Below are 20,512 nucleotides of genomic sequence, written 5' to 3' on the forward strand. Positions count from 1 at the left end.
TGCTGATTAATTGTATCTGGAGACCAAAAAACAATAACCTATCACTGGACATTGCTCAGTTTACATTTTGCATTTTGTTTATTTGTTTTACTGTGTCAGCAGTTCAGCTATGATTATTGAAATGTGCATTTTCTGTCACATCCTCAGGTCCCATGCCCTACAGGGGCTGATATTAGTCAACTCCTGACCAACAGAGAGATTCCCAGCAGTGGGAAACAGTGGTACACCGACATAGTTCCCTGCAATCTTTTCACTCTCAATGATGAGGAAGATTGCTCGAAGGCCCTGGCTTGGATTAAAAGCAGTTCCATCACTACAGAAGGTAAGACTGTTGTTAGCTGTGCATCTTTTCAGAATAGCATTTTAAAAATAATGAGTCTCATTCTTCATCTAATTCAAGTACATAATTAGTGCCTAATTCATTCCAACAAAACCATTCATCTGTCATGCTTTGTTTTCCAGATTAATTTGCAACTTGTTGTCATTTTTGGATAGCCAGCATTTTTGCTGGGGTAAAGAAAAAGGCTTGAGATGGTTTAATTATCTGTAATTATTTTATTACATAAAATGAATATCCAAAGAGCAAAGTATAACTAAAATCATTAACTAATTAAAGAATAATTTAATAAGCACACATGTTTAGCAATTGTATGGCAAAGATGTTTCCTTTTGTGGAGCTGGAAAGATCTCTGAAGGAAAGCAGCGGTCGGCGGCATCAGGGCTCCGCTCTTCCTCCTGCAGTCTCTCTTGGTATTGCCTGTGCAGACAAACACACACCTTTGATCGCAAGCTACTCTTTGAATAAAAACGCCTAAGTAAAAAGAGGTCTTTCATACAAAGACCTATGCCATTTGAAAGGGTTTTCTCACTCATCTTTTTAGTTACTGTTAAAATTTTGTTGAGACAGTTTGCATAGTAAAACAAAAAGGATGAGGCTTGGCTACATATTTGTCTTTCATTGAAATCTAGTCATATTTGAAAGATGACTAACTCAGTATTTTAATCACCACACAAGGAAAGCCAGTGACCTGGTCAAATTACACAGCCACCATCTGGCAAAGCGGGAATTCTAATGGAGCCCTTTGATTCTGTTCAGAGATGTAAAAATCACTAGGTGCCTAGAAAGGAAGAATCAGAAAGTGTAAAATTAGAACATTAATTTTATTTAAAATATGTGGGGTACCCCCAACAAAACCAAAATCTTTTAAAATTATGTTTTTAATTTTTTTGCAAAACAACCATATCACCTTCAAAGCACTCTCCATTACTCTTAATACATTTGTCAAATCTGTAATTCCATTCTTGAAAACATTATTCAAACTCATCTGTTTGGATGGCTGACAGCACCTCCCTCGTTGTTTTCTTCACCTCTTCTACTCCCATCGTCAAATCGCTGCCCTCCCTCGGTATTTGCAGAAACAAAAAGAAGTCACAAGGAGTGAGGTCAGGTGAGTAAGTTGCATGGGGCAAGAGAGGCATGCTGGTTCCCCCCCATCAACCCCCCAAAGTGGCACATGGAGATGGCTGCGTGAGCAAGAGCATTGCCGTGGTGGCAAAAACAGTCCCCATAGGCCACAAACCAGGCCTTTTTGGTTGCACGCTGTGACGTAATCTTTTCAGAACTTAAGAGAAAACTCGATTAAGAGTTCTGGTGGAATGAGCCCCACATGCGCTGTCCTTTTCACATCAATGAAGCTTTTCCCCATTTGGGGGTGGTAACCCCTCATATTTGTTTAGACAAGAGTTCATTGATATTGCTAAAGTTTTACAATTGTTGTTTAGATTTTTGGTGAAAGATTTAGATATCAGATAAAATTTTTGTGATAGCCACTCAAAAGATACTTAGGAATAAACCTAACCAAAGGAACAAGACTGCTAAAGAAAACAGAGAACAGTACTATAAGAAACCAAAAGAGACCTACATAAATGGAAACTAGTCTATGTTTACAGATAGGAAGACTTAACATTGTGAAAATGTTAATAGTAACCCAAAACTCACTGCCATCAAATTGATGTAGACTCATAGCGACCCTATAGGACAGGGTAGAACTGTCCCATGGGTTTCTGAGACTAACTCTTTAAGCAATATATAAATACAATGTAATTATGATCCAGATCCCAAATGCATAGTTTAAAGAAATGTAAAAACTAATTACTAATTTTATATGGAGAGGGAAGCGACCTAGGATAAGAAAAGAACTTCTTAAGAAGAACAATGTAGGAGTCCACTCACTTCCTGACCTAAAAACCTATTTCACAGCCCAAGTAGTCAGAACAGCATGGTACTGGTACAGTGATAGATACATAGACCAATTGAACGGAATAGTGAATTCAGAAATAAATTGTTCTTCACCTACAAAAAACTGTTTTTCAACAAATGATCAAAAAACATGACATGAGAAGGAGATGGTCTCTTCAACAAATGCTGCTGGCAAAATTAGATCTCGACGTGCAGAAAAATAAAGCAGGACCCACACCCCATCCCATACACAAAGACGATGCCACGTGCTTGCTTCCGCAGCACAACAGGACCCACACCCCATCCCATACACAAAGACGATGCCAAGTGCTTGCTTCGGCAGCACATACACCCAAAATAATTTCAAGACATCTTGGATGGACTTAAATGTAAACTGCAGAGCAATAAAGATCATCAAGAAAATCAGAAGGAACTGAAGGAGTCCGTTGCAGGGCATAGATGCAGTATCAAATACAATGAAAGAAACAGCAGGGAAGACAAAATAGATGACTGGAACCTACTGAAAATAAGACACTTATGTGCATCAAAAGACGTCACCAAGAGGATAAAAAGGAGCAAAGATGGGGGGAAGTTGGGGGGCAGCAACACAATGGAGAAGGGACAAATCTCTACAGTCTATAGAGAACTAAAACACCTCAATAAGAAAAAGAAGACTAATCAAATGAAAAATCTGGGCAAAGGACATGAACAGACTGAAGATGGCAACCAAGTGGCCAATGCCTCTATGAAAAAATGCTCATGATCACTAGTCACCTTGGGAGATGAAAATCAAAACAATGATGAAATTCCATTTTATACAGAAAGTGACAGCTAAATTTAAAAAGAAATACTGGAGAAGGTGCAGAGAGATTGGAATCCTCATACATTGCTGGTGGGACTGTAAATATGTACAACTATTGTAGAAAGTTAGTTACATGGCAATGCCTCAAACAACCGAAGAAAGAAATTCCTTAAGATTCAACGAACCATCTGTTGGGTGTATGCCCTAAAAGTAGACATCATAGCGCGAACAGACACATCCACACCCATGTTCACGGTATCACTGCTCAAGTAGCAAGAAGACGGGAACAGCCTAAATATTCACCTGAGCAGAAGAAACAGATGGGAAAACTTTGAGACAGACTTCCAAATCAGGACGGCAAACTGAAAGCACACACAGACAGATCGCTCTACAAAAACCAGGGGGGAATCAGCCTGAAGGAAAGGTGGCCTGTGACTTCAGAGAACAATTTGAAATCTATGCAAATCAAAACCTCTACATTCCAGAGGCTGCAGGAGCCAGCAGAGATGAGGCAAGAAGGGACCGCCCACTATCGAAGTGCACAGGGCTCTCCCGGCAGCTGTTGGAACCTCACTCTGGATTGCTGGCCCCTGCTAGGCAGATCCACTCCTCACATGGCCCCACATCACAGGGGCAGGCCTGGCACAGTTCTGTGCAGCAGGTCCCACCTGACCAGCCCCTGACTTCCCCAGGAGTGCTCCTAGTGTGACACCCATCTCACTGTAGCTCACCCACCCACTTGCTGAGTACAGTTACAGAACATCTGGGCCAAGGAAAAATCCAAACAGACAGAACCTTGCTTTGTGTTTACTTCTTTTTTTGTCACTGTAAAAGCCGTTGCCCCCAATTTTCTTTCTTTTTTTCCTTTTAAACAACCTTTTTCTTTCTCTTTTTTTTCATTTTCCTATTCATTCATTTAAGGCCAACACCACATGAAAAAAAAATGCTCAAAATTGCTAGTCACCCTAGAGATTTAAATAAAAGAAATTGTGAAATACCACCTTGCACCAACAATGACAGTCAAGTTAGAAACCAACCAACCAAACAAACAGAACATGACAAATGCTGGAGAGCATTCGGAGAGGTTGGAACCCTCGTACACTGCTTGTGGGACTGTAAACAGGTCTGACCACTGTGGCAAGTGGCATGATGCCACCTCCAACAGCTAGGAGTGGAAATACCATATAATCCAGCAACCCCTCTGCTGTGTATCTGTCCTAATGAAGTAAGAGTCATAGCAGGAGCAGACGTATGCACACTCATGTTCATTGTAGCACACCTCACGAGAGAAAGGCAAATGCCCAGCAGTAGAGGAGTGGATAAAGGAACTGTTTTGCATGCACACAGTGGAATAAGATGCATCCCAGAAAACAGTTAGGAAATCATGAAGCTCCTAATGACATGGATGGGCCTGGAGAATATTATGCCCTGTGAAATTAGCCAATCATAACAGGGTAAAATTATATGAGATCACTTTGGCATTGGGGGAGGGGTGCAACCCAAAATAACGACTTTCATACCAAAGGGTGTATACTATAGATATATTGCCAAAAGAGGGTTGATTATGGAGGGAAGCTAAATCAAGACACCAGATGGTTGATGGGCGTTGACTTAGGTGAGGGGGAAGAAAGTAATCCACAAAACGAGGAAGAGAAATCAAGGAGTGGGGGAAGGGGAGACTATAGCAGAGAGTTTGATTAGTGTTTCAAACTGTTGAATGCAAAGTTAGTGATCTGAAATGTAAACTCTCGCCTAATTTTCAATAAAAAGTTGATTAAAAAGAAACATTAGCATACTTACAATGGAATACTGTACACTGTTCAAAACAACAACCCTACCCCCCAAAATAAAACCGTGATGAGACCACAAAGCACCTCATAGCATGGATCAATGGAAAAGATTATGCAAAATGAAATTAGTCACTCACAAAAGGACAGATATATCAGAGTCGAAATGAACTTCAGAGTAACAAGTGTTTTAAGTTATATTAAGTTATATTTAGGAAAAATCAAGACAAAGATCTCAAGCCAACTGGAACAGACTTGGAGCTTACCACGGTGGGGAGGCGAAGAGGCGAAGATGAAGCCATAGCTGTTGTCTTGAGTGAAGGGGAAAGACAGTAATCCAATAGCAGGAGAAGATAAATCAAAGGAGGGGGTTATGGTGACATAGCACGTAAGATGCTGAATGCAAAATTGATTACCCAAAATGCAAAACCCCTCATCTAATTCACAGTATATATATTTTAAAGTTGCTAAAATACTACATAAAAATGAAAAAAATAGATCAAATTGCAGGTAATATACTGCTGACTTTAATTTGCTACCTCATACATTATTTGCAAATGAATTCAGAAATAAGATTGACCAGTAGTTTTCTTTCTTATACTCCTTTTGTTTGTTTTTTATTTTTTCATAATGAGATGCTAACCTTACTAAGAGTTTTCAAAAGATTTCCATAGTTTGGAATGACCTAAAATACACTGTGTAACCTGAAGGATAAACAAGAGTCACTTGTGAAGAACCATATGAACATGGAACCTTTGGGTAGAAGTAGGCTTTAAACTTTGTTACAAATATTTTCATATTTGCCTCAGAATGGGACTGTATATTTTCAGTTTTGCATTTACGTGTTTAAACCTGTCAGTACTTTGCTGATCCTTCCATCACTGCTCCATGCCCTACATGTATGTAAGGAATGCTCTAATTTACGAGGTGGCAAACTTATCTATACAAAGCCAGGTAGTAAATATTTCAGTCTTGTGAGGCATACAGTGTCGGTATGACTAACTGACTTTGCCACTGTAGCAAGAAAGCAGCACATAAACAAATAGCTGTGACTATCTATCTTCCAGTGGAATTTTAGTTATAAAGGTATGTGATGAACTGTAGTTTGCATAAAACTGCTTTTATCCAAAGAATAGTAGCAAATCATTTTCATTCTGTCAAGCCCAATTCTCAAAATTATACTTAAAACACTTGTTACTGTGAAGTTCATTTTGACCCTGTTATCTTTACGAATGTAGCCTGCCACATCTTTCTCCCATTGAGCAGCTGGTGGGTTTTAAACTGCTGACCTCTCTGTCCGCAGAATAATGTAGGGTACTCACTCAGCTCACCATGCTATAGAAACCTACTCATATCCCAAAGCCAAGAAACAACAACAGGTAGCCTTCCAGGGCCAGGTAGCACAGAGCACATTCCACGATGTCCTCTCAGATTCCCTGGGCTTTCCAGGCACTACAAAATGTGAAACAGGGAGCAGGATTCTTGAAGAAATCCACATTTTGTACAAAGTCACCCTATGGTCTGTTAAGAAACAGTCTGTGGATGTAATCCTTGAGTTTCATTACTGAGCTTTCAGCAGCCTTTCTAACCGTGGAAAACGTAGAACTGCATTTTGGAAAGGAAATGGTTATTGCAATATTGTTTCTGAAGTAACCTCGTAGTTTGTGGTCCTCTAGATCATGTCCTTGGACATCACAGCTCTGCCGTGTCTCTGTGGTCCTTTGTGCTTAGCAAGGTGCCTGATAGGTAGCAGAAGTTTCATAAATGTTTTCGTAAATGTAAATGAAGGCAATTCCGAATGCAAGCCACCCCATCACCACCATGGAGAGTTTTTTTCAAGATGTTTTGTACTCAACCAAGCTAGGAAATGGATGGCTAGTTGAGATATAAACAGAAAGACCCTTAGGTACAATGGCTACTGGCCAGAGTAGCATGGCCCTTTAGGGTCCCCAAGACTGTAAATCTTTATGAGACCTTGTAGTCAGCAGCCTGATATGTATTGAGGCAGTTAGCTCAGGTTATGAAGTCAGACACCAGGATTAAAACCCTGCATCTTTACTTGCCCTCTGTGCCTCTGAGCTTAGAATATCTTCAGCATATAAGTTGCTATGAGGAGTAAATGAAATCATGAGATATCAGGTGTCATATTCAGAACAGTGGCTGTTAGTCCTATTACTTATACTACTACAAAACACAAGGCATTTCAGTCCACCCTAAACACCCCAGAATGTATCAGCTCCACAATCACAGCAGTAGCAGAGCCGGAGATAACTGCCCCTTCACAAAAGTGGGGGATTCGTGTGTATTCCGGGTGTTGGGAGAAGCCTGTGGACTGTGAACGATGGAGAACACTCCCCAAGAAAGGAGGCCTTGAGCTCAGCTTCAAAAGAGAACCAGGCAAGCACAAGAGTCAGAGGCTGTCCTTTTAGAGTGTACAAGACAATGTATACCAGACAGTGTACAAGACAATGGACCAACAACTCCCGCTAGGCAAAGGACTGAAGGAAAACCACCAGAGAAGAGAAAGCAGGCGAAGTGCCAAGCCAAAGTCAGAGTCCAGCTGTTTGCTGAACTTGGAGAAACAACAAAAGTATATGATCTAGAGGGCAGTTTGCACAAACCAAATTTCAGGAAGGGGAATCTTCGTCCCATAGCACAGACTCCAGTAGAGAATGTACTTGAATGCGAAAGAATGGGTGAGAAAGGATGCTTCATCCTCGGGGCCCTATTAGCACTGCTAGATTATTTCCAGTCTCAGGACTGGGGTTTTTAAAGCTAAAAGTCTGGTAAGTTATGGAAACCAAGAAACAGGGCTATATTCTTGCCCCATGGAAAGGTAGAATGGGCTATCCTACACCATTGCACAACCTGCAGACTTGACCTTCACTTCACGCACCTCAATAGATCCAGAAGGAATGTGGACATTCCTCATAGCTCTTTACTTCTGCTCCCAAAGTTTTAAGCTCCCCGTTTCTAAGGAGTCGACATTAGGACACTGTGAGGGGAGAAGCAGAGGCCAGGAAGTCTCCTCTTTCCTCGTTTATTATGATCATGGCTTTCTGGATGTGAGGTCAGGTCTTATTCCCTGAGAATAGTCAAGCATCATCCTAAAAGGACAAGTGGATTCTGGGTAGCCAAAATAGTAGGTGCTCCCCAGCAGGAGGGTGTCTCCTCTGAGTTTCTACGGACAGATACCATCTCAGTGCATGAATGTGAGCACATTCCGTTTCATCATACCTTCCTCCGCTTCCAAATGAAGAAACAAGCATTTTGTGAAGGAATTAGATGACAAAGCCATTTCCTAGGTTTCAGTGTCAGATGAGTTTGTGGATGGAAATCATAGATGATTTACTGTCAGATGGGCTTGATGCAGAGAACCGCTGACGTTCTGGGGGCCGATGCTGCTTTCAACTTCAAACAAAACCTGAGTGTTCAGCCTGGGGTCTTCCGAGAGTCCCAATAACCAAGTACTTTCTAACAGTTTATGGCATTATTTGAAACTAATTGTTATTCATCTGTTATTACCTCTGAATTTCTGTGAAAATTAAAAACAGACATAAAGTTAAAAAAACAACAATGAAAATCTGCCTTGATTGCCTGAAGTGGATCAGTTATATTTGTCTTTAGCTAAATAAAGTTACTAAAAGCATTTTGTAGGAAAAGTATAACATTAAAACTGTAGTGTATGAATTACTGAAAAAAAACTTAATTTTGTTATATCTAATATTTTCTGCCCTTCATACTGGCAGAATGAATTGGGACAGCTCTGGCTCATATCTGAGAAATCTTAGGCTTTGATTTACAAAAACAAAACAAGCATTCTCTGGTCTACATTTGGGCATAAGTTAAGGTTTCTTTCATAATTTTATTAATACCCTATCATAAAATTATTTTCTTCTTAGGCTATTAGTTGAAGATATTTATCTAGAAAAAAATGTCAGAGTATGTTATTAAGTAATGTATGACATGCCCATCTGTCTGAAACCAGACTCCCAGCATCTCTGCCTTGCTAAACCACTTACCCTTTGTGTCCAAGAGATCATTAGTCATCCTCTTTGTGCTTAGTTTCCTGAAGATAATAAGAAAGCCCATCTATATTCTGAGGTTGTGAGGACATACAAAGGTGCTTCAAAAAGTTCATGGAAAAATTACATGATCTTTTGTTTGCTTGTTTGTTTGAGATGAACTCGTTTGTCACTAAAGACTCCTAGTCCATTTCAGCTTTACTTTTCCTCCTGTTTTATTAGATACTCAGGCTACTATTAGGTTTGGAGGCTAAGGAATCTGGAGGGATTTTTTGTTTTGTTTTTAAAGTCACATACTGTATAGATTTACACTGCCCATTTTAAGAAACGAAATCAATAACAATATCCTGTTAAAACCTTCATATGATTCTTCTCCCCCCCCCACATCCTCCCTCCCTCCTCAGTATCCTGTAATTATAAATAATCACATTATTTATGTATGTATATATACTTACAGTATAATATAATTATAAATAATCACACTATTTATTTATTTATTTCACATTATCTTACCATTCCATTTTTCCACAAAATTTTAGAAGCACACTGACATAAGCAGTCCTGGTGGCATGGTGATTATAAGTTGGGTTGCCATCCACATGTTCAGCAGTTTGAAGCCATCAGCAGGTCCCCAGGAGAAAGACTGGGTCTTATACTCCTGTAAACAGTTACAGTCTCAGAAACCCACAGGGGGTTTCTGCACTGACTCAATGGCATTGAGTTTGGTTTTAGGTTTGGTATGACACATGACATATAACTACTATAGATCTTTTTTGGTGGAAAAAGAAAATATAGTTCTCTATTAAAATACAATGGAATAGAAATAATGTACACAGAAACAGTATCAGATAATCTACATAAGTATATAACTTTGGGGGTTAGGCTTTAAATACATAATAACTGACATGTTAATTCAAATTATTTTCTGTATGCATAATTTCTAAATTTATTCCTTATACACTTGGGGAAATTCTTGTCTTCCTTTTGCTTCACATGTTCTGTTTGGAGGATCCTTCTTCATCTTTACAGTATTGAGCATAGTACCATGGCACAAAGGATACTTCCAGCCCATTAAAATTAAAGCACTCAATTCACCAGAATCAAATGCCTTTTTGCTACTGAAAATAATATTTTTAATGTTGTTCCAAGAGTTGTCACTATTCATCTTTGTATAGTCCTAACTTGCTTGAACGTTCACTTATATTTTCAACAAGTGTGTAGCAAAAGCATAAAGATTTCCTTTATACGAGGGGTACCCAAAACCCCCCAGAAAAGCTCTGATGGGTGGAGCTATCATAGTATGCATTTTTCACACTAGACGAGCATCAAGCAACTCATGCTGAGTTAGTGCACCTAGTGGTGTCACCTGGGAAGGTTTTCTTGGGTCACAATGAATATTTTCATAAAAGCTGTTTTGCTGGAATCTCATTTTTTTTCTGATGAAGAACTTTAAAAAAATCATTTTATTGGGGGCTCGTAGAATTCTTATCACAATCCATACATACCTCCATTGTGTCAAGCACAATTGTACATGTGTTGCCATCATCATTCTCAAAACTTTCTACTTGAGCCTTTGGTATCAGCTCCTCATTTTCCCCCTCCTTCCCTGCTGCTCCCTCCACCATGAACCTTTGATAATTTATAAATTATTATTTTGTTATATCTTTCACTATCTAACGTCTTCCTTCACCCACTTTTCTGCTGTCCATCCCCCAGGGAGGAGGTTATATGTAGATCCTTGTAATCTGTTCCCTCTTTCTCCCTCACCTTCCCTCTACCCTCCCGGTATCACCACTTCCACCACTGGTCCTGAGGGGTTCATCTGTCCTGGATTCCCTGTGTTTCCAGTTCCTATCTGTACCAGTGCACATCCTCCTGTCCAGCCAGATTTGTAAGGTAGAATTGGGATCATGATAATGGGGGCTGGGGGGAGAGGAGGAAGCATTCAAGAACTGGAGGAAAATTGTATGTTTCATCATGCTACACTGCACCTTGACTGGCTCATCTCCTCCCTGCAGTCCTTCTGCAAAGGGATGCTCAATTATCCACAGATGGGCCCTGGGTCCCCACTCTGCACTCCCCTCATTCACAATGTTATGGTTCTTTTTTTCATCTTTGATGCCTGATACCTGATCCCTTTGATGCCTTGTGATCTCATAGGCTGATGTGCTTCTTCCATGTGGGCTTTGTTGCTTCTAAGTTAGATAGCCGCCTGTTTATCTCCAAGCCTTTAAGACCCCAAACAGAATATCTTTTGGTACCCGGGCACCATCAGCTTTCTTCACCACATTTTCTTGTGCACCCATTGTCTTCAGTGATCATGCCAGGAAGGTGAGCATCTCAGACTGCCGAATTGTTAGAACAAAGTGGAACCCCCTTTTTTTGTGATGCTGATGTAAGAGAACAGCTTGAGGCTGTGAAATTTTGTTTCCTGCTCAGGAAAAATGCTGCAGAAACTGTTGTGATGTTGAACACCGCTGACAAGGTCAACACTCTGGGAAAGAACTCAAGTATATGAGTGGTTTTCTCATTTCAAAACAGGTGAAATGTCAATTGATGACAAACCTCATTCTGGATGTCTGTCAACTTCCCAAGTATACAAAAATGTCGACTGTACATTTGGAGTTCTTTCTACCAGGTCAGACTGTTCATCAAGCTTTCTGTTTAGATGTTCTGAAAAGATTGCGTGACAGTGTGCAGCAAAAGAGGCCTGATTTGTGGCAGGCAGGGGACTGGTTTTGCTACCATGACAATGCACCTGCTCACGCTGCCATCTCAGTGTGCCAGTGTCTGTCAAAAATCAACTCACCTTTCTTGCCCCACACAATTTATTCACCTGACCGTGCTCTGTGCAACTTCTTTTGGTTTCTGCCAATGAAGAAGGACATGAAAGGACAGCAATTTGATGACATAGAAGAAGTGAAGGAAAAAATGAAGGCAGTGCTGTCAGCCATCCAAACAGATGAGTTTGAAAAATGTTTCCAAGAATGGAATCGCACATTTGACAAATGTATTAAGTGTAATAGAGAGTAATTAGAAGGTGATAAGATTGTTTTGTTTTTAAAAAATGTAAATACATAGCTTTTGGGGGTGTTCCATTTTTCTGTATTCCCTCTTATTTATGGCAAATTTTAAATTGGCAAGTCACAACACATCTGCAATTTGCAGTGTGGAATGGATAATTTTTGAAATATTGATTGTAATTTCCCTTTCCCCGCTTGAGCCATCCACACTCAAGCTGCACTTTCAGAAGCATCCTTTAACATAAAGACTACTGCGTTAGTAACCGAGAAAATGACACGACTCCTTTTCGTCACCTTAGATTTCACACTGTTACCTTTTTACCCAGGCTTTCTCTGGAGATCTCTTTCCAATTGTGATCGAGTCTTAAAGATGAATAATTTATCCCCCCAAAAGAAGCTATGATATTTGTCTTCCATGAAAACTGAGGTAGTTAGTTTATTGTGCCAACCTGGCTGATAAACACATGTGGGCATAATTGAGGGTCGGAGGGATAAATGGCTCAGTGAACCTAGCCTTTCGAGTTCTCAGGTCTCTTGCTTTGTGATGGTCAGACCAGGGTGCAGCTGCCTTAGCCAGTTCCCTGATTCAGCTGGCAAGGTTCACTTCTTGCAAGACATCCCTGAGGAGAAGCCACATTGTATTGTATTCTAATCCATAATGGAGGACCTAATCTTTGGTTTGCATCAGTAAGTGCATCAAGCACTCTTCATTGTCATTCAGTAAGGTTGTGTCATCTGTGTATTGTAGGTAATGAATGAGCCTTTATCCAATCCAGATGCCACATTCTCCTTCACATAGTCCAATTATGCTCAGCATAAAGATTATATAAATATAATGAAATGACACAAACCTAAAACATTCTTTTCTGACTTTTAAATTATGCAAAATCTCTGTATTCATACAGGTTCCATATAAGTACAATTACATGATCTGGAATTCTCATTCTTCATAGGATATCCATGGTTTTGATTGATCCACCCAGCCAAATGCTTTTTCACAGTTAATAAAACACAAGTTAACATCTTTTTGGTGTTCTATGCTTTCAGCCTAGATCCATCTGATGTCAGTAATTTTAATTTTATGTCCTCTTTGGAATCTGACTCCAATTTCTAGAAGCTTCTTGTCTAGGTACTGCTGCAACTATTTTAAATTTATCTTCTGCCAGACTTAATGTTAATGTGATATTAATTATAGTGTTTGACAATTTTTGCATTCTGTTAGAGCACCTCTCTTTGGAATGGATACAAACATGAGCCTTTCCAGTGAATTAGCCAGGTTCCAGATTTCTTGGCATAGACTAGTGAGTGCTTCTTGGGTTGCACTTGTTTATTGAAACATTTCCATTGGTATCCTGTCAATTCCTGGAGCCTTGTTTTTCACTAATGTCATTAGTGCAGCTTAGATTCCTTCCTCCACTGCCATCATTTCTGGATCATATGATTCCTCATGAAATAATTGAAAATGGTCCAATTCTCTCAATGGCAGTAACAATGTGTTTCTTCCATCTCGTTCAGTGCTTCCTGAGTCATTCAATATTTTGTCCATAGAAACCTTCAATATTTCATCTTGAGACTTGAATATTTTATTCACTTTCTTTCAGCTTTAAAAACGCTGAGTGTGTTTTCTTTTGACTTTCTGGTAGTGTGCACATACATTGTTTAAATTTATCCTTAACTACATGATGTTTGGTAGTTTGTTACACCATTTGTCTGACAGTTTGTCACACTGTGATGGCTTGTATGCTACTGTGATGAAGATAGATATGTCACTGGTATTTCCTATGCCAGCAGGCTTATCCGAAGTCAGCAAGTTTCAGTGGAACTTCCAGACTAAGAAGAAACAATGAATATGATTATGGGGGAAATAGACCTACGTGCATATATTTATAGGTTCAGTAGTAGGGTAGCAGGTGGACATTGGGCCTCCTTATGCACACTCCCTCAATACAATAGCACCTTGCTTAGCTAAACGATCATTCCATGATACCCACCTTCCCAACATGATCACTGAAGACAGACGTGTACTTAAGCAAATGTGGTGAAGAAAGCTGATGGTGCCCGGCTATAAAAAAGATATGGCAACTGGGGTCTTAAAGACTTGAAGGCAAACCAGCGGCCATTTAGCTCAGAAGCAACAAAGCCCACAGAGAAGAAGCACACAGCCTAAGTGAACATGAGGCATTGAAGGGATCAGGTAGCAGACACCAAAGAACAAAAACCATCATTGTGTGATCACCTTCCCCACATAAATGCTGAAGATGAATGTGTGCCTAATTAAGTGTGGTGAAGAAGACTGATAGTGCCCGGCTATTGAGAGATATAGTGTCTGGGAACTTAAAGGCTTGAAAGTAAACAAGTGGCCATCTAGCCTAGAAGCAACAAAGCCCACATGGAAGCAGCACACCAACATGTGTGATCATGAAGGGTCAAGGGGACCAGGTTTCAAGCAACAAAGGCAGGGAAAAAGAAATCATATCATCGTGAATGAGGGGAGTGCGTGATGGGGACCCAATGCCATCTGTAGACAACTGGACATCCCCTGCAGAGGGGTATTGGGGAGGAGATGAGTCACTCAGGGTTCAGTGTAGCAACAATGAAACTCAAAACCTTCCTCTAGTTCTTGAAAGCTTCCTACCACCACCACCCCCAATTATCATGATCACAATTCTACCTTGCAGACCTGGTTAGACCAGAGGATGCACAGTGGTGCAGTAGGGATCTGGAAACACGGGGAATCTAGGACAGATGAACCCTTCAGGTCCAGTGGTGAGAGCGGTATACCAGGAGGGTGGAGGGAAGGTGGGGTAGAAAAAGGTAACTGATTACAAGGATCTACATATAACCTCCTCTCTGGAGGTTGGTCAACAGAAAAGTTGGTGAAAGGAGATATTGGACAGTGTAAGATATGACAAAATAATAATGACCTGTAAATTAACAAGGATTCATGAGGGAGGGGGGCATGGGAAGAGAGGGGAAAATTGAGGAGCTGATGCCAGGGACTCAAGTGGAAAGCAGATGCTTTGAGAATGATGATGGCAACAAATGTGAAAATGTACTTGACACAATGAATGTATGCATGGATTGTGATAAGCATTGTACGAGCCCCCAATAAAATGATTTTTTTTAAGATACGATGAAAACTCAATATAAGCAGCAAAAACCAGACCAGGGGCCAACTGTGGAACAGACCATGAATTACTCATATGTAAGTTCAAGATAAATCTAAAGACCTTGAGTCTATCCGACCTGATTTTCAATAGCATATTCAACACATTACACAGTTATGATAGAAGACCTGATGAGCTCTGAGAAGACATCAAGACTGTCGTTCGTAAAGAAAGCAATGGGTGATCAAAAAAGTCAGGAAAGCAAGAAAAGATCAACGTGCATGTCAGAAGAGTCTCTGAAACCCACTAATAACTGTAGAGCAGCTAAAGCAAATGGAAAAAAGAATTAATAGAAAGTTTCAAATGGCAGCTTGAGAAGACACAACTAAATTATAACAAAATGTGCAAGGATCTAGAACAGTGGTTCTCAACCTTCCCAATGCCATGGCCCTTTAATACAGTTCCTCATGTTGAGGTGACCCCAACCATAAAATTATTTTCGTTTCTACTTCATAACTGCAATTTTGCTCCTGTTATGAATCGGGCGACCCCTCTGAAAAGGTCGTTTGCCCCCCCCCAAAGGGGTCACGACCCCAAGGTTGAGAACCACTCATCTACAACTATAAAATCAAAATGGAATAACATACTCATATCTGAAACTAAAAGAAATCAGGAAAAAATTCAAGCTTCGGGTTTCAACCTTGAAAGATTCTATAGACAAAATATTGAATGAGGAATTATCAAGAGAAGATGGAAAGAATTTACAAAGTCACTGTACCAAAAATAGCTAGTGTGAATTCAATCATTTCAAGAGGTAGCATATGAGCAAGAACCAATGGTGCTAAAGGAAGAAGTTCAAACTTCACTGAATGTAATAGCCAAAAATAAGGCTCCAGGAATTGATGGAATACCCATTGAAATGTTTCAGCAAGCTGAAGAAGCACTGGAGCACTCATTTATCTAAGGCAGAAAACTTGGAAGACAGCTACTTGGCCAACTGACTGGAAGAGATGCATATTTGTGCCCATTCCAAAGAAAGGGGACCCAACAGAATTCTTAAGATCTTCCAACAACAGTTGCAGCAGTATATTGACAAGGAACTGACAGAACTTCGGGCCAGATTCAGAAGCGGATGTGAACACAGGATATCATTTCTATTATCAGATGGATCTCGACTCAGAGAATATCAGAAAGGTGTTTACTTATGTTTTATTGACTACACAAAGACACTCAACTATGTGGACCATAATAATAAACTATGGATAACCTTGAGAAGAATGGGAATTCCAGAATACTTTATTATGCTGATGAGGAACTTGTACATTGATCAAGAGACAGTTGTGAGAACAGAACAAGGGCATACTTCATATTTTAAAATCAGGAAGTTATGTCTCAGGGTTGTATCCACTCACTGTACCTGTTCAATCTATATGCTAAGGAAATCATTAGAGAAGATGGATTATATGGAGAAGAATGTGGCATCAGGATTGGAGGAAGGGTTATTAATAATTTGTGATACGTGATGACACACCTTTCTTGCTGAAAGTGATGAAGACTTGAAGCACTTGCTGATGAAGATCAAGAATTGAAGTCTTCAGTATGGATTACAACTAAAGGTAAGGAAGATAAAAATCCTCACAGCTGGACCCATAGGTAACATCATGAGAAATGGCGAAAAGGCAGAAGTTGTAAAGGAATTTGTCTTGCTTTGATCCATAATGAACGCTCCTGGGAGCAGACGTCAAGAGATCAAAAGATGTATTGGATTAGATAAATCTGCTGTGCAAGACCTCTTTAGAATTTTGAAGAGCAAGGATGTTACTTTGAGGACTAAGGTGCCCCTGACTCGTGCCACAGTACTCTCCATTGCATCATACGTATGTGAAAGTTGGACACTGAATTCAAGGAAAGCTAGAAGAATGGACGCACTTGAATTGTCCTGGAGAAGAATGTTAAAGGTAACATGGACTGCTAAAAAGACAAGCACATCTGTGTTGGAAGATGTAAAGCTAGAGTATCCTTAGAGGCAAGGATGGCAAGACTTTGTCTTCTATATTTGGGACATATTGTCAGGAGAGACCCCGAGAAAGGCATCATGTTTGGTAAAGTGGAAGGACAGTAAAAATGAGGAGGGCCCTCAACAAGATGGATGGACACAGTGGCTCCATCGACGGGCTCAGGCATGGGAAAGAAAGGGAGGATGGCACAGGACCGTGCGTGTTTGTTCTGTTGTGTCCAGGGCCACTAATGGTCAGAGCCAACCTGATGGCACCTGAAAACAACCGTTTGTTTAAACATTTACGAAATCTGAGCACATTTCAAGAATTCTGTATAATACACGGGCTCCTCAGGCATCTGTGCAGATACCAGGCAGTCCTGTGTCAATGGTACTTGCCTCCATGGTATTGCGTGTATCTTATCCGATGTCCTCCTCTTAGACAAAGCCAACGTGCTGCCTCCCTTTTTGCTGTCATTACTCACTTACCACACAGCAGCCGTACTCCGGGGAGTCACTTTACATCATCTCCTTTTAAGTTCACTCGTCCTTTCAACTCTCACCCAGGAAGAGAGGAAAACCTGTTTCTCTGAAACTTGATCTAACTTCCTGTGTTCTCCATTTTTCCTCCAAATTTTTTACTTAGCTATAGCAATGTGATAGCTATATATAGCCAACATATAAAAAGCAGTGACGTCGTTTCATCTAACAACATACCACATTGAAGGTCGAAATCCGTGACCTTCATCAGCAAGTACTTGTATTCCTTCTCACCTTCTTCATTTTCAACGTTCTATTAGCGGCTCAGACAACTCTGATCACAGTCCACGCATACACATACATCAACTGTATAAAGCACGTCTGTACAGTCCCTGCCCTCATCATTTTCAAGGCATTTGCTCTCCACTTAAGCCCTTTGCATCAGGTCCTCTTTTTTCCCCTCCCTCTCTGCTCCCCCCTCCCTCAAGAGCCCTTGATAATTTATAGATTATTGTTTTGTCATATCTTGCCCTATCCGGCGTCTCCCTTCACCCCCTTTTCTGTTGTCCGTCCCCCAGGGAGGAGGTCACATGTAGATCCTTGTAATCGGTTCCCTCTTTCCAACCCACTCACCCTCTACTCTCCCAGTATCGCCCCTCACACCCCTGGTCCTGAAGGTATCGTCCACCCTGGATTCCCTGTGTTTCCAGTTCCTATCTGCACCATTGTACATCCTCTGATCTAGCCAGACTTGCAAGCCAGCAAAGTGGTGTTATCTGCTGTACTAGTCTGGATCCATCAGAGAAACAAATCCACAGAAACTCATATATATAAGAGAGAGTTTTCTATAAAGGGTAAGTGCACATCAAGAAAACATCCCAACTCAGTGCAGCCCAAGCCCACAAGTCCAACATTAGCCCATATGTTTGACACCAATCCGCAAAGAAGTCCTCCATCTCACAAAACAGATGCAATGAGGCCCACTTCAGGAAGAAAGCAGAGTCAGTGAATATGTAAGCATCTCAGTGCTGGCAGGGGTCTCCACATGGGTGCTCCAGCACCCAGGGCTGCATCAGGCTAGGTCCATGTGGCTTCTCCTCAGGGATGTCTTGCAGTAAGTGAGCCTTGCCAGCTAAAGGAGGGAACTGGCTAAGGCAGCTGCAGCCTGGCCCAACCATCAGAAAGCAAGAGACCTGAGAACTCGAAAGGTGAGGCTCTCGGAGCCATCTATCCCTCCGCCCTTCAATTAACCCCACAGGTGTTTATCAGCCAGGTTGGCACAATAAACTAACTACCTCATCTTCATACTGTAGGTTGTTAATAGGACTCTTTCTCCAATCCTGATACCACATTTTTCTTCATATAATCCAACTACTCTGATTATTTGATCAGCATACAGATTGAATGTGTACTGTGAAAGGATAAAAGCCTGAGGCACACTTCCTAATTTTAAACCATGCAGTATCTACTTACTTTGTTCCCGCAACTGCTTCTTGATCCATGTACAAGTTCCATATAAGCACGGTGTTCTGGGATTCCCACTCTTCTTGAAGATATGCATAGGTTGTTATGGTCCACCCAATAGAATGCCTTAGCATAGCCAATAAAACACAAGTCAACATTTTTCTGTTATTCTCTGATTTTAGCCAAGGTCCATCTGACATCATCAATAACATTCCTTGTTCCATATACTTTTCTGAATCTAGCCTGAACCTCTGGCAGCTCCTTGTCAATGTATATCTGCAACTGTTGGTGGATGATTCACAGCAAAATTATACTTACACATGATATCAGTGATATTCTATATTTGAGCATTCTGTTGGGTCACCTTTCTTTGGAGTGGCTATCGATATGGATCTCTTCCAGTCACTTGGCCAGTTAACTGTCCTTCAATTTTTTTAATGTAAAAAAGTAAGTGCTTCCTGTGCTTCTTCAGCTTGTTGAAACAGTTCAGTTGGTATTCCATCAATTCCGGGAGCCTTGTTTTTTGGTTAATTCAGTGCAGCTTGAAGTTCTTCCTTCAGTACCATTGGTTCTTGATTATATGTTACTTTTATGTCAACCTTTTTTTGTAGTGACTGTATATTCTTTCCATCATCGTTTTGATGCTTCCTGCATCATTCAATATTTTTTCCATAGCATCTTCCAATATTTTAATCAAGGCTTGACTTTTTTCTTGAGTTCTTTCCGTCTAAGCTAGCCAAGCATGTTCTTCCTTTTTGGTTTTCTAATTTTAGATAATTAAATTTCATTGTAATACCTTACTTTGTCTTCTCCGATTTCCTTTTGAATTTCCCTGCTCAGCTTGTTGACTTGATCATTTTTCCCAATTGCCTAGGCTACTCTATGATTAAGAGCAAGTGTCAGAATCTCTTCTGACACCCACTTTGATCTTTCCCTTCTTTCTTGTCTTTTTAATACCCTTTTGTTTTCTTCATGAATGGTGTTCTCCATGTCATCCCACAGCTCATCAGGTTTCTGCCATTAGCATACTATACATCAACTGTGTTCTTGAAATGTTCTCAACAATGAGGTGGGTTAGACTCAAGGTCATATTTTGGCTCAAGTGGACTTGTTTTAATTTTCTATATCTTTAGTCGGTGGTCTGTCAACAGTCACTTCCTAGCTACTAAAATTGAACTGCTTCCCAATTCTACCTTGCAAATCTGGCTAGACCAGAGGATGTACATTGGTACAGATAGCAACCGGAAACACAGGGAATCCAGGACAGATGACTCCTCCAGAACCAGTGGTGAGAGTGGCAATGCCTGGAGGGTGGAGAGAATGCGGGGTAGAAAGGGGGAACTGATTACAGGAATCTGCATATAGCCTCCTCCCTGGGGGATGGACAGCAGAGAAGAGGGCAGGGGGAGACATCAGACAGTGTAATATCTGACAAAATAATAATAATATATGAATGATGAAGGGTTCATGAGGTAGGGGGTAGTAGGGAGGGAGTGGGAAAATGAGGAGCCGATATTAAGGGCTCAAGTAGAAGGCAAATGTTTTGAGATTGATGATGGCAACAAATGCACATATGTTCTTGACACAAT

General features: G+C 40.6%; 1 protein-coding gene across 1 annotated transcript in view; it reads left to right on the plus strand.

Moving 5' to 3' along the window:
• CFAP61 (cilia and flagella associated protein 61) overlaps positions 1-20,512 on the plus strand; it is a 368,344-nt gene that overhangs the window by 233,933 nt on the left and 113,899 nt on the right. Inside the window, exon 20 of the mRNA XM_075527979.1 lies at positions 148-322. Within this exon, the coding sequence (XP_075384094.1) occupies positions 148-322 (175 nt within the window). The remainder of the gene's footprint in view (positions 1-147; positions 323-20,512) is intronic.

The sequence above is a fragment of the Tenrec ecaudatus genome, chromosome 12 (assembly GCF_050624435.1).
Source record: "Tenrec ecaudatus isolate mTenEca1 chromosome 12, mTenEca1.hap1, whole genome shotgun sequence".
Lineage (NCBI taxonomy): Eukaryota > Metazoa > Chordata > Mammalia > Afrosoricida > Tenrecidae > Tenrec > Tenrec ecaudatus.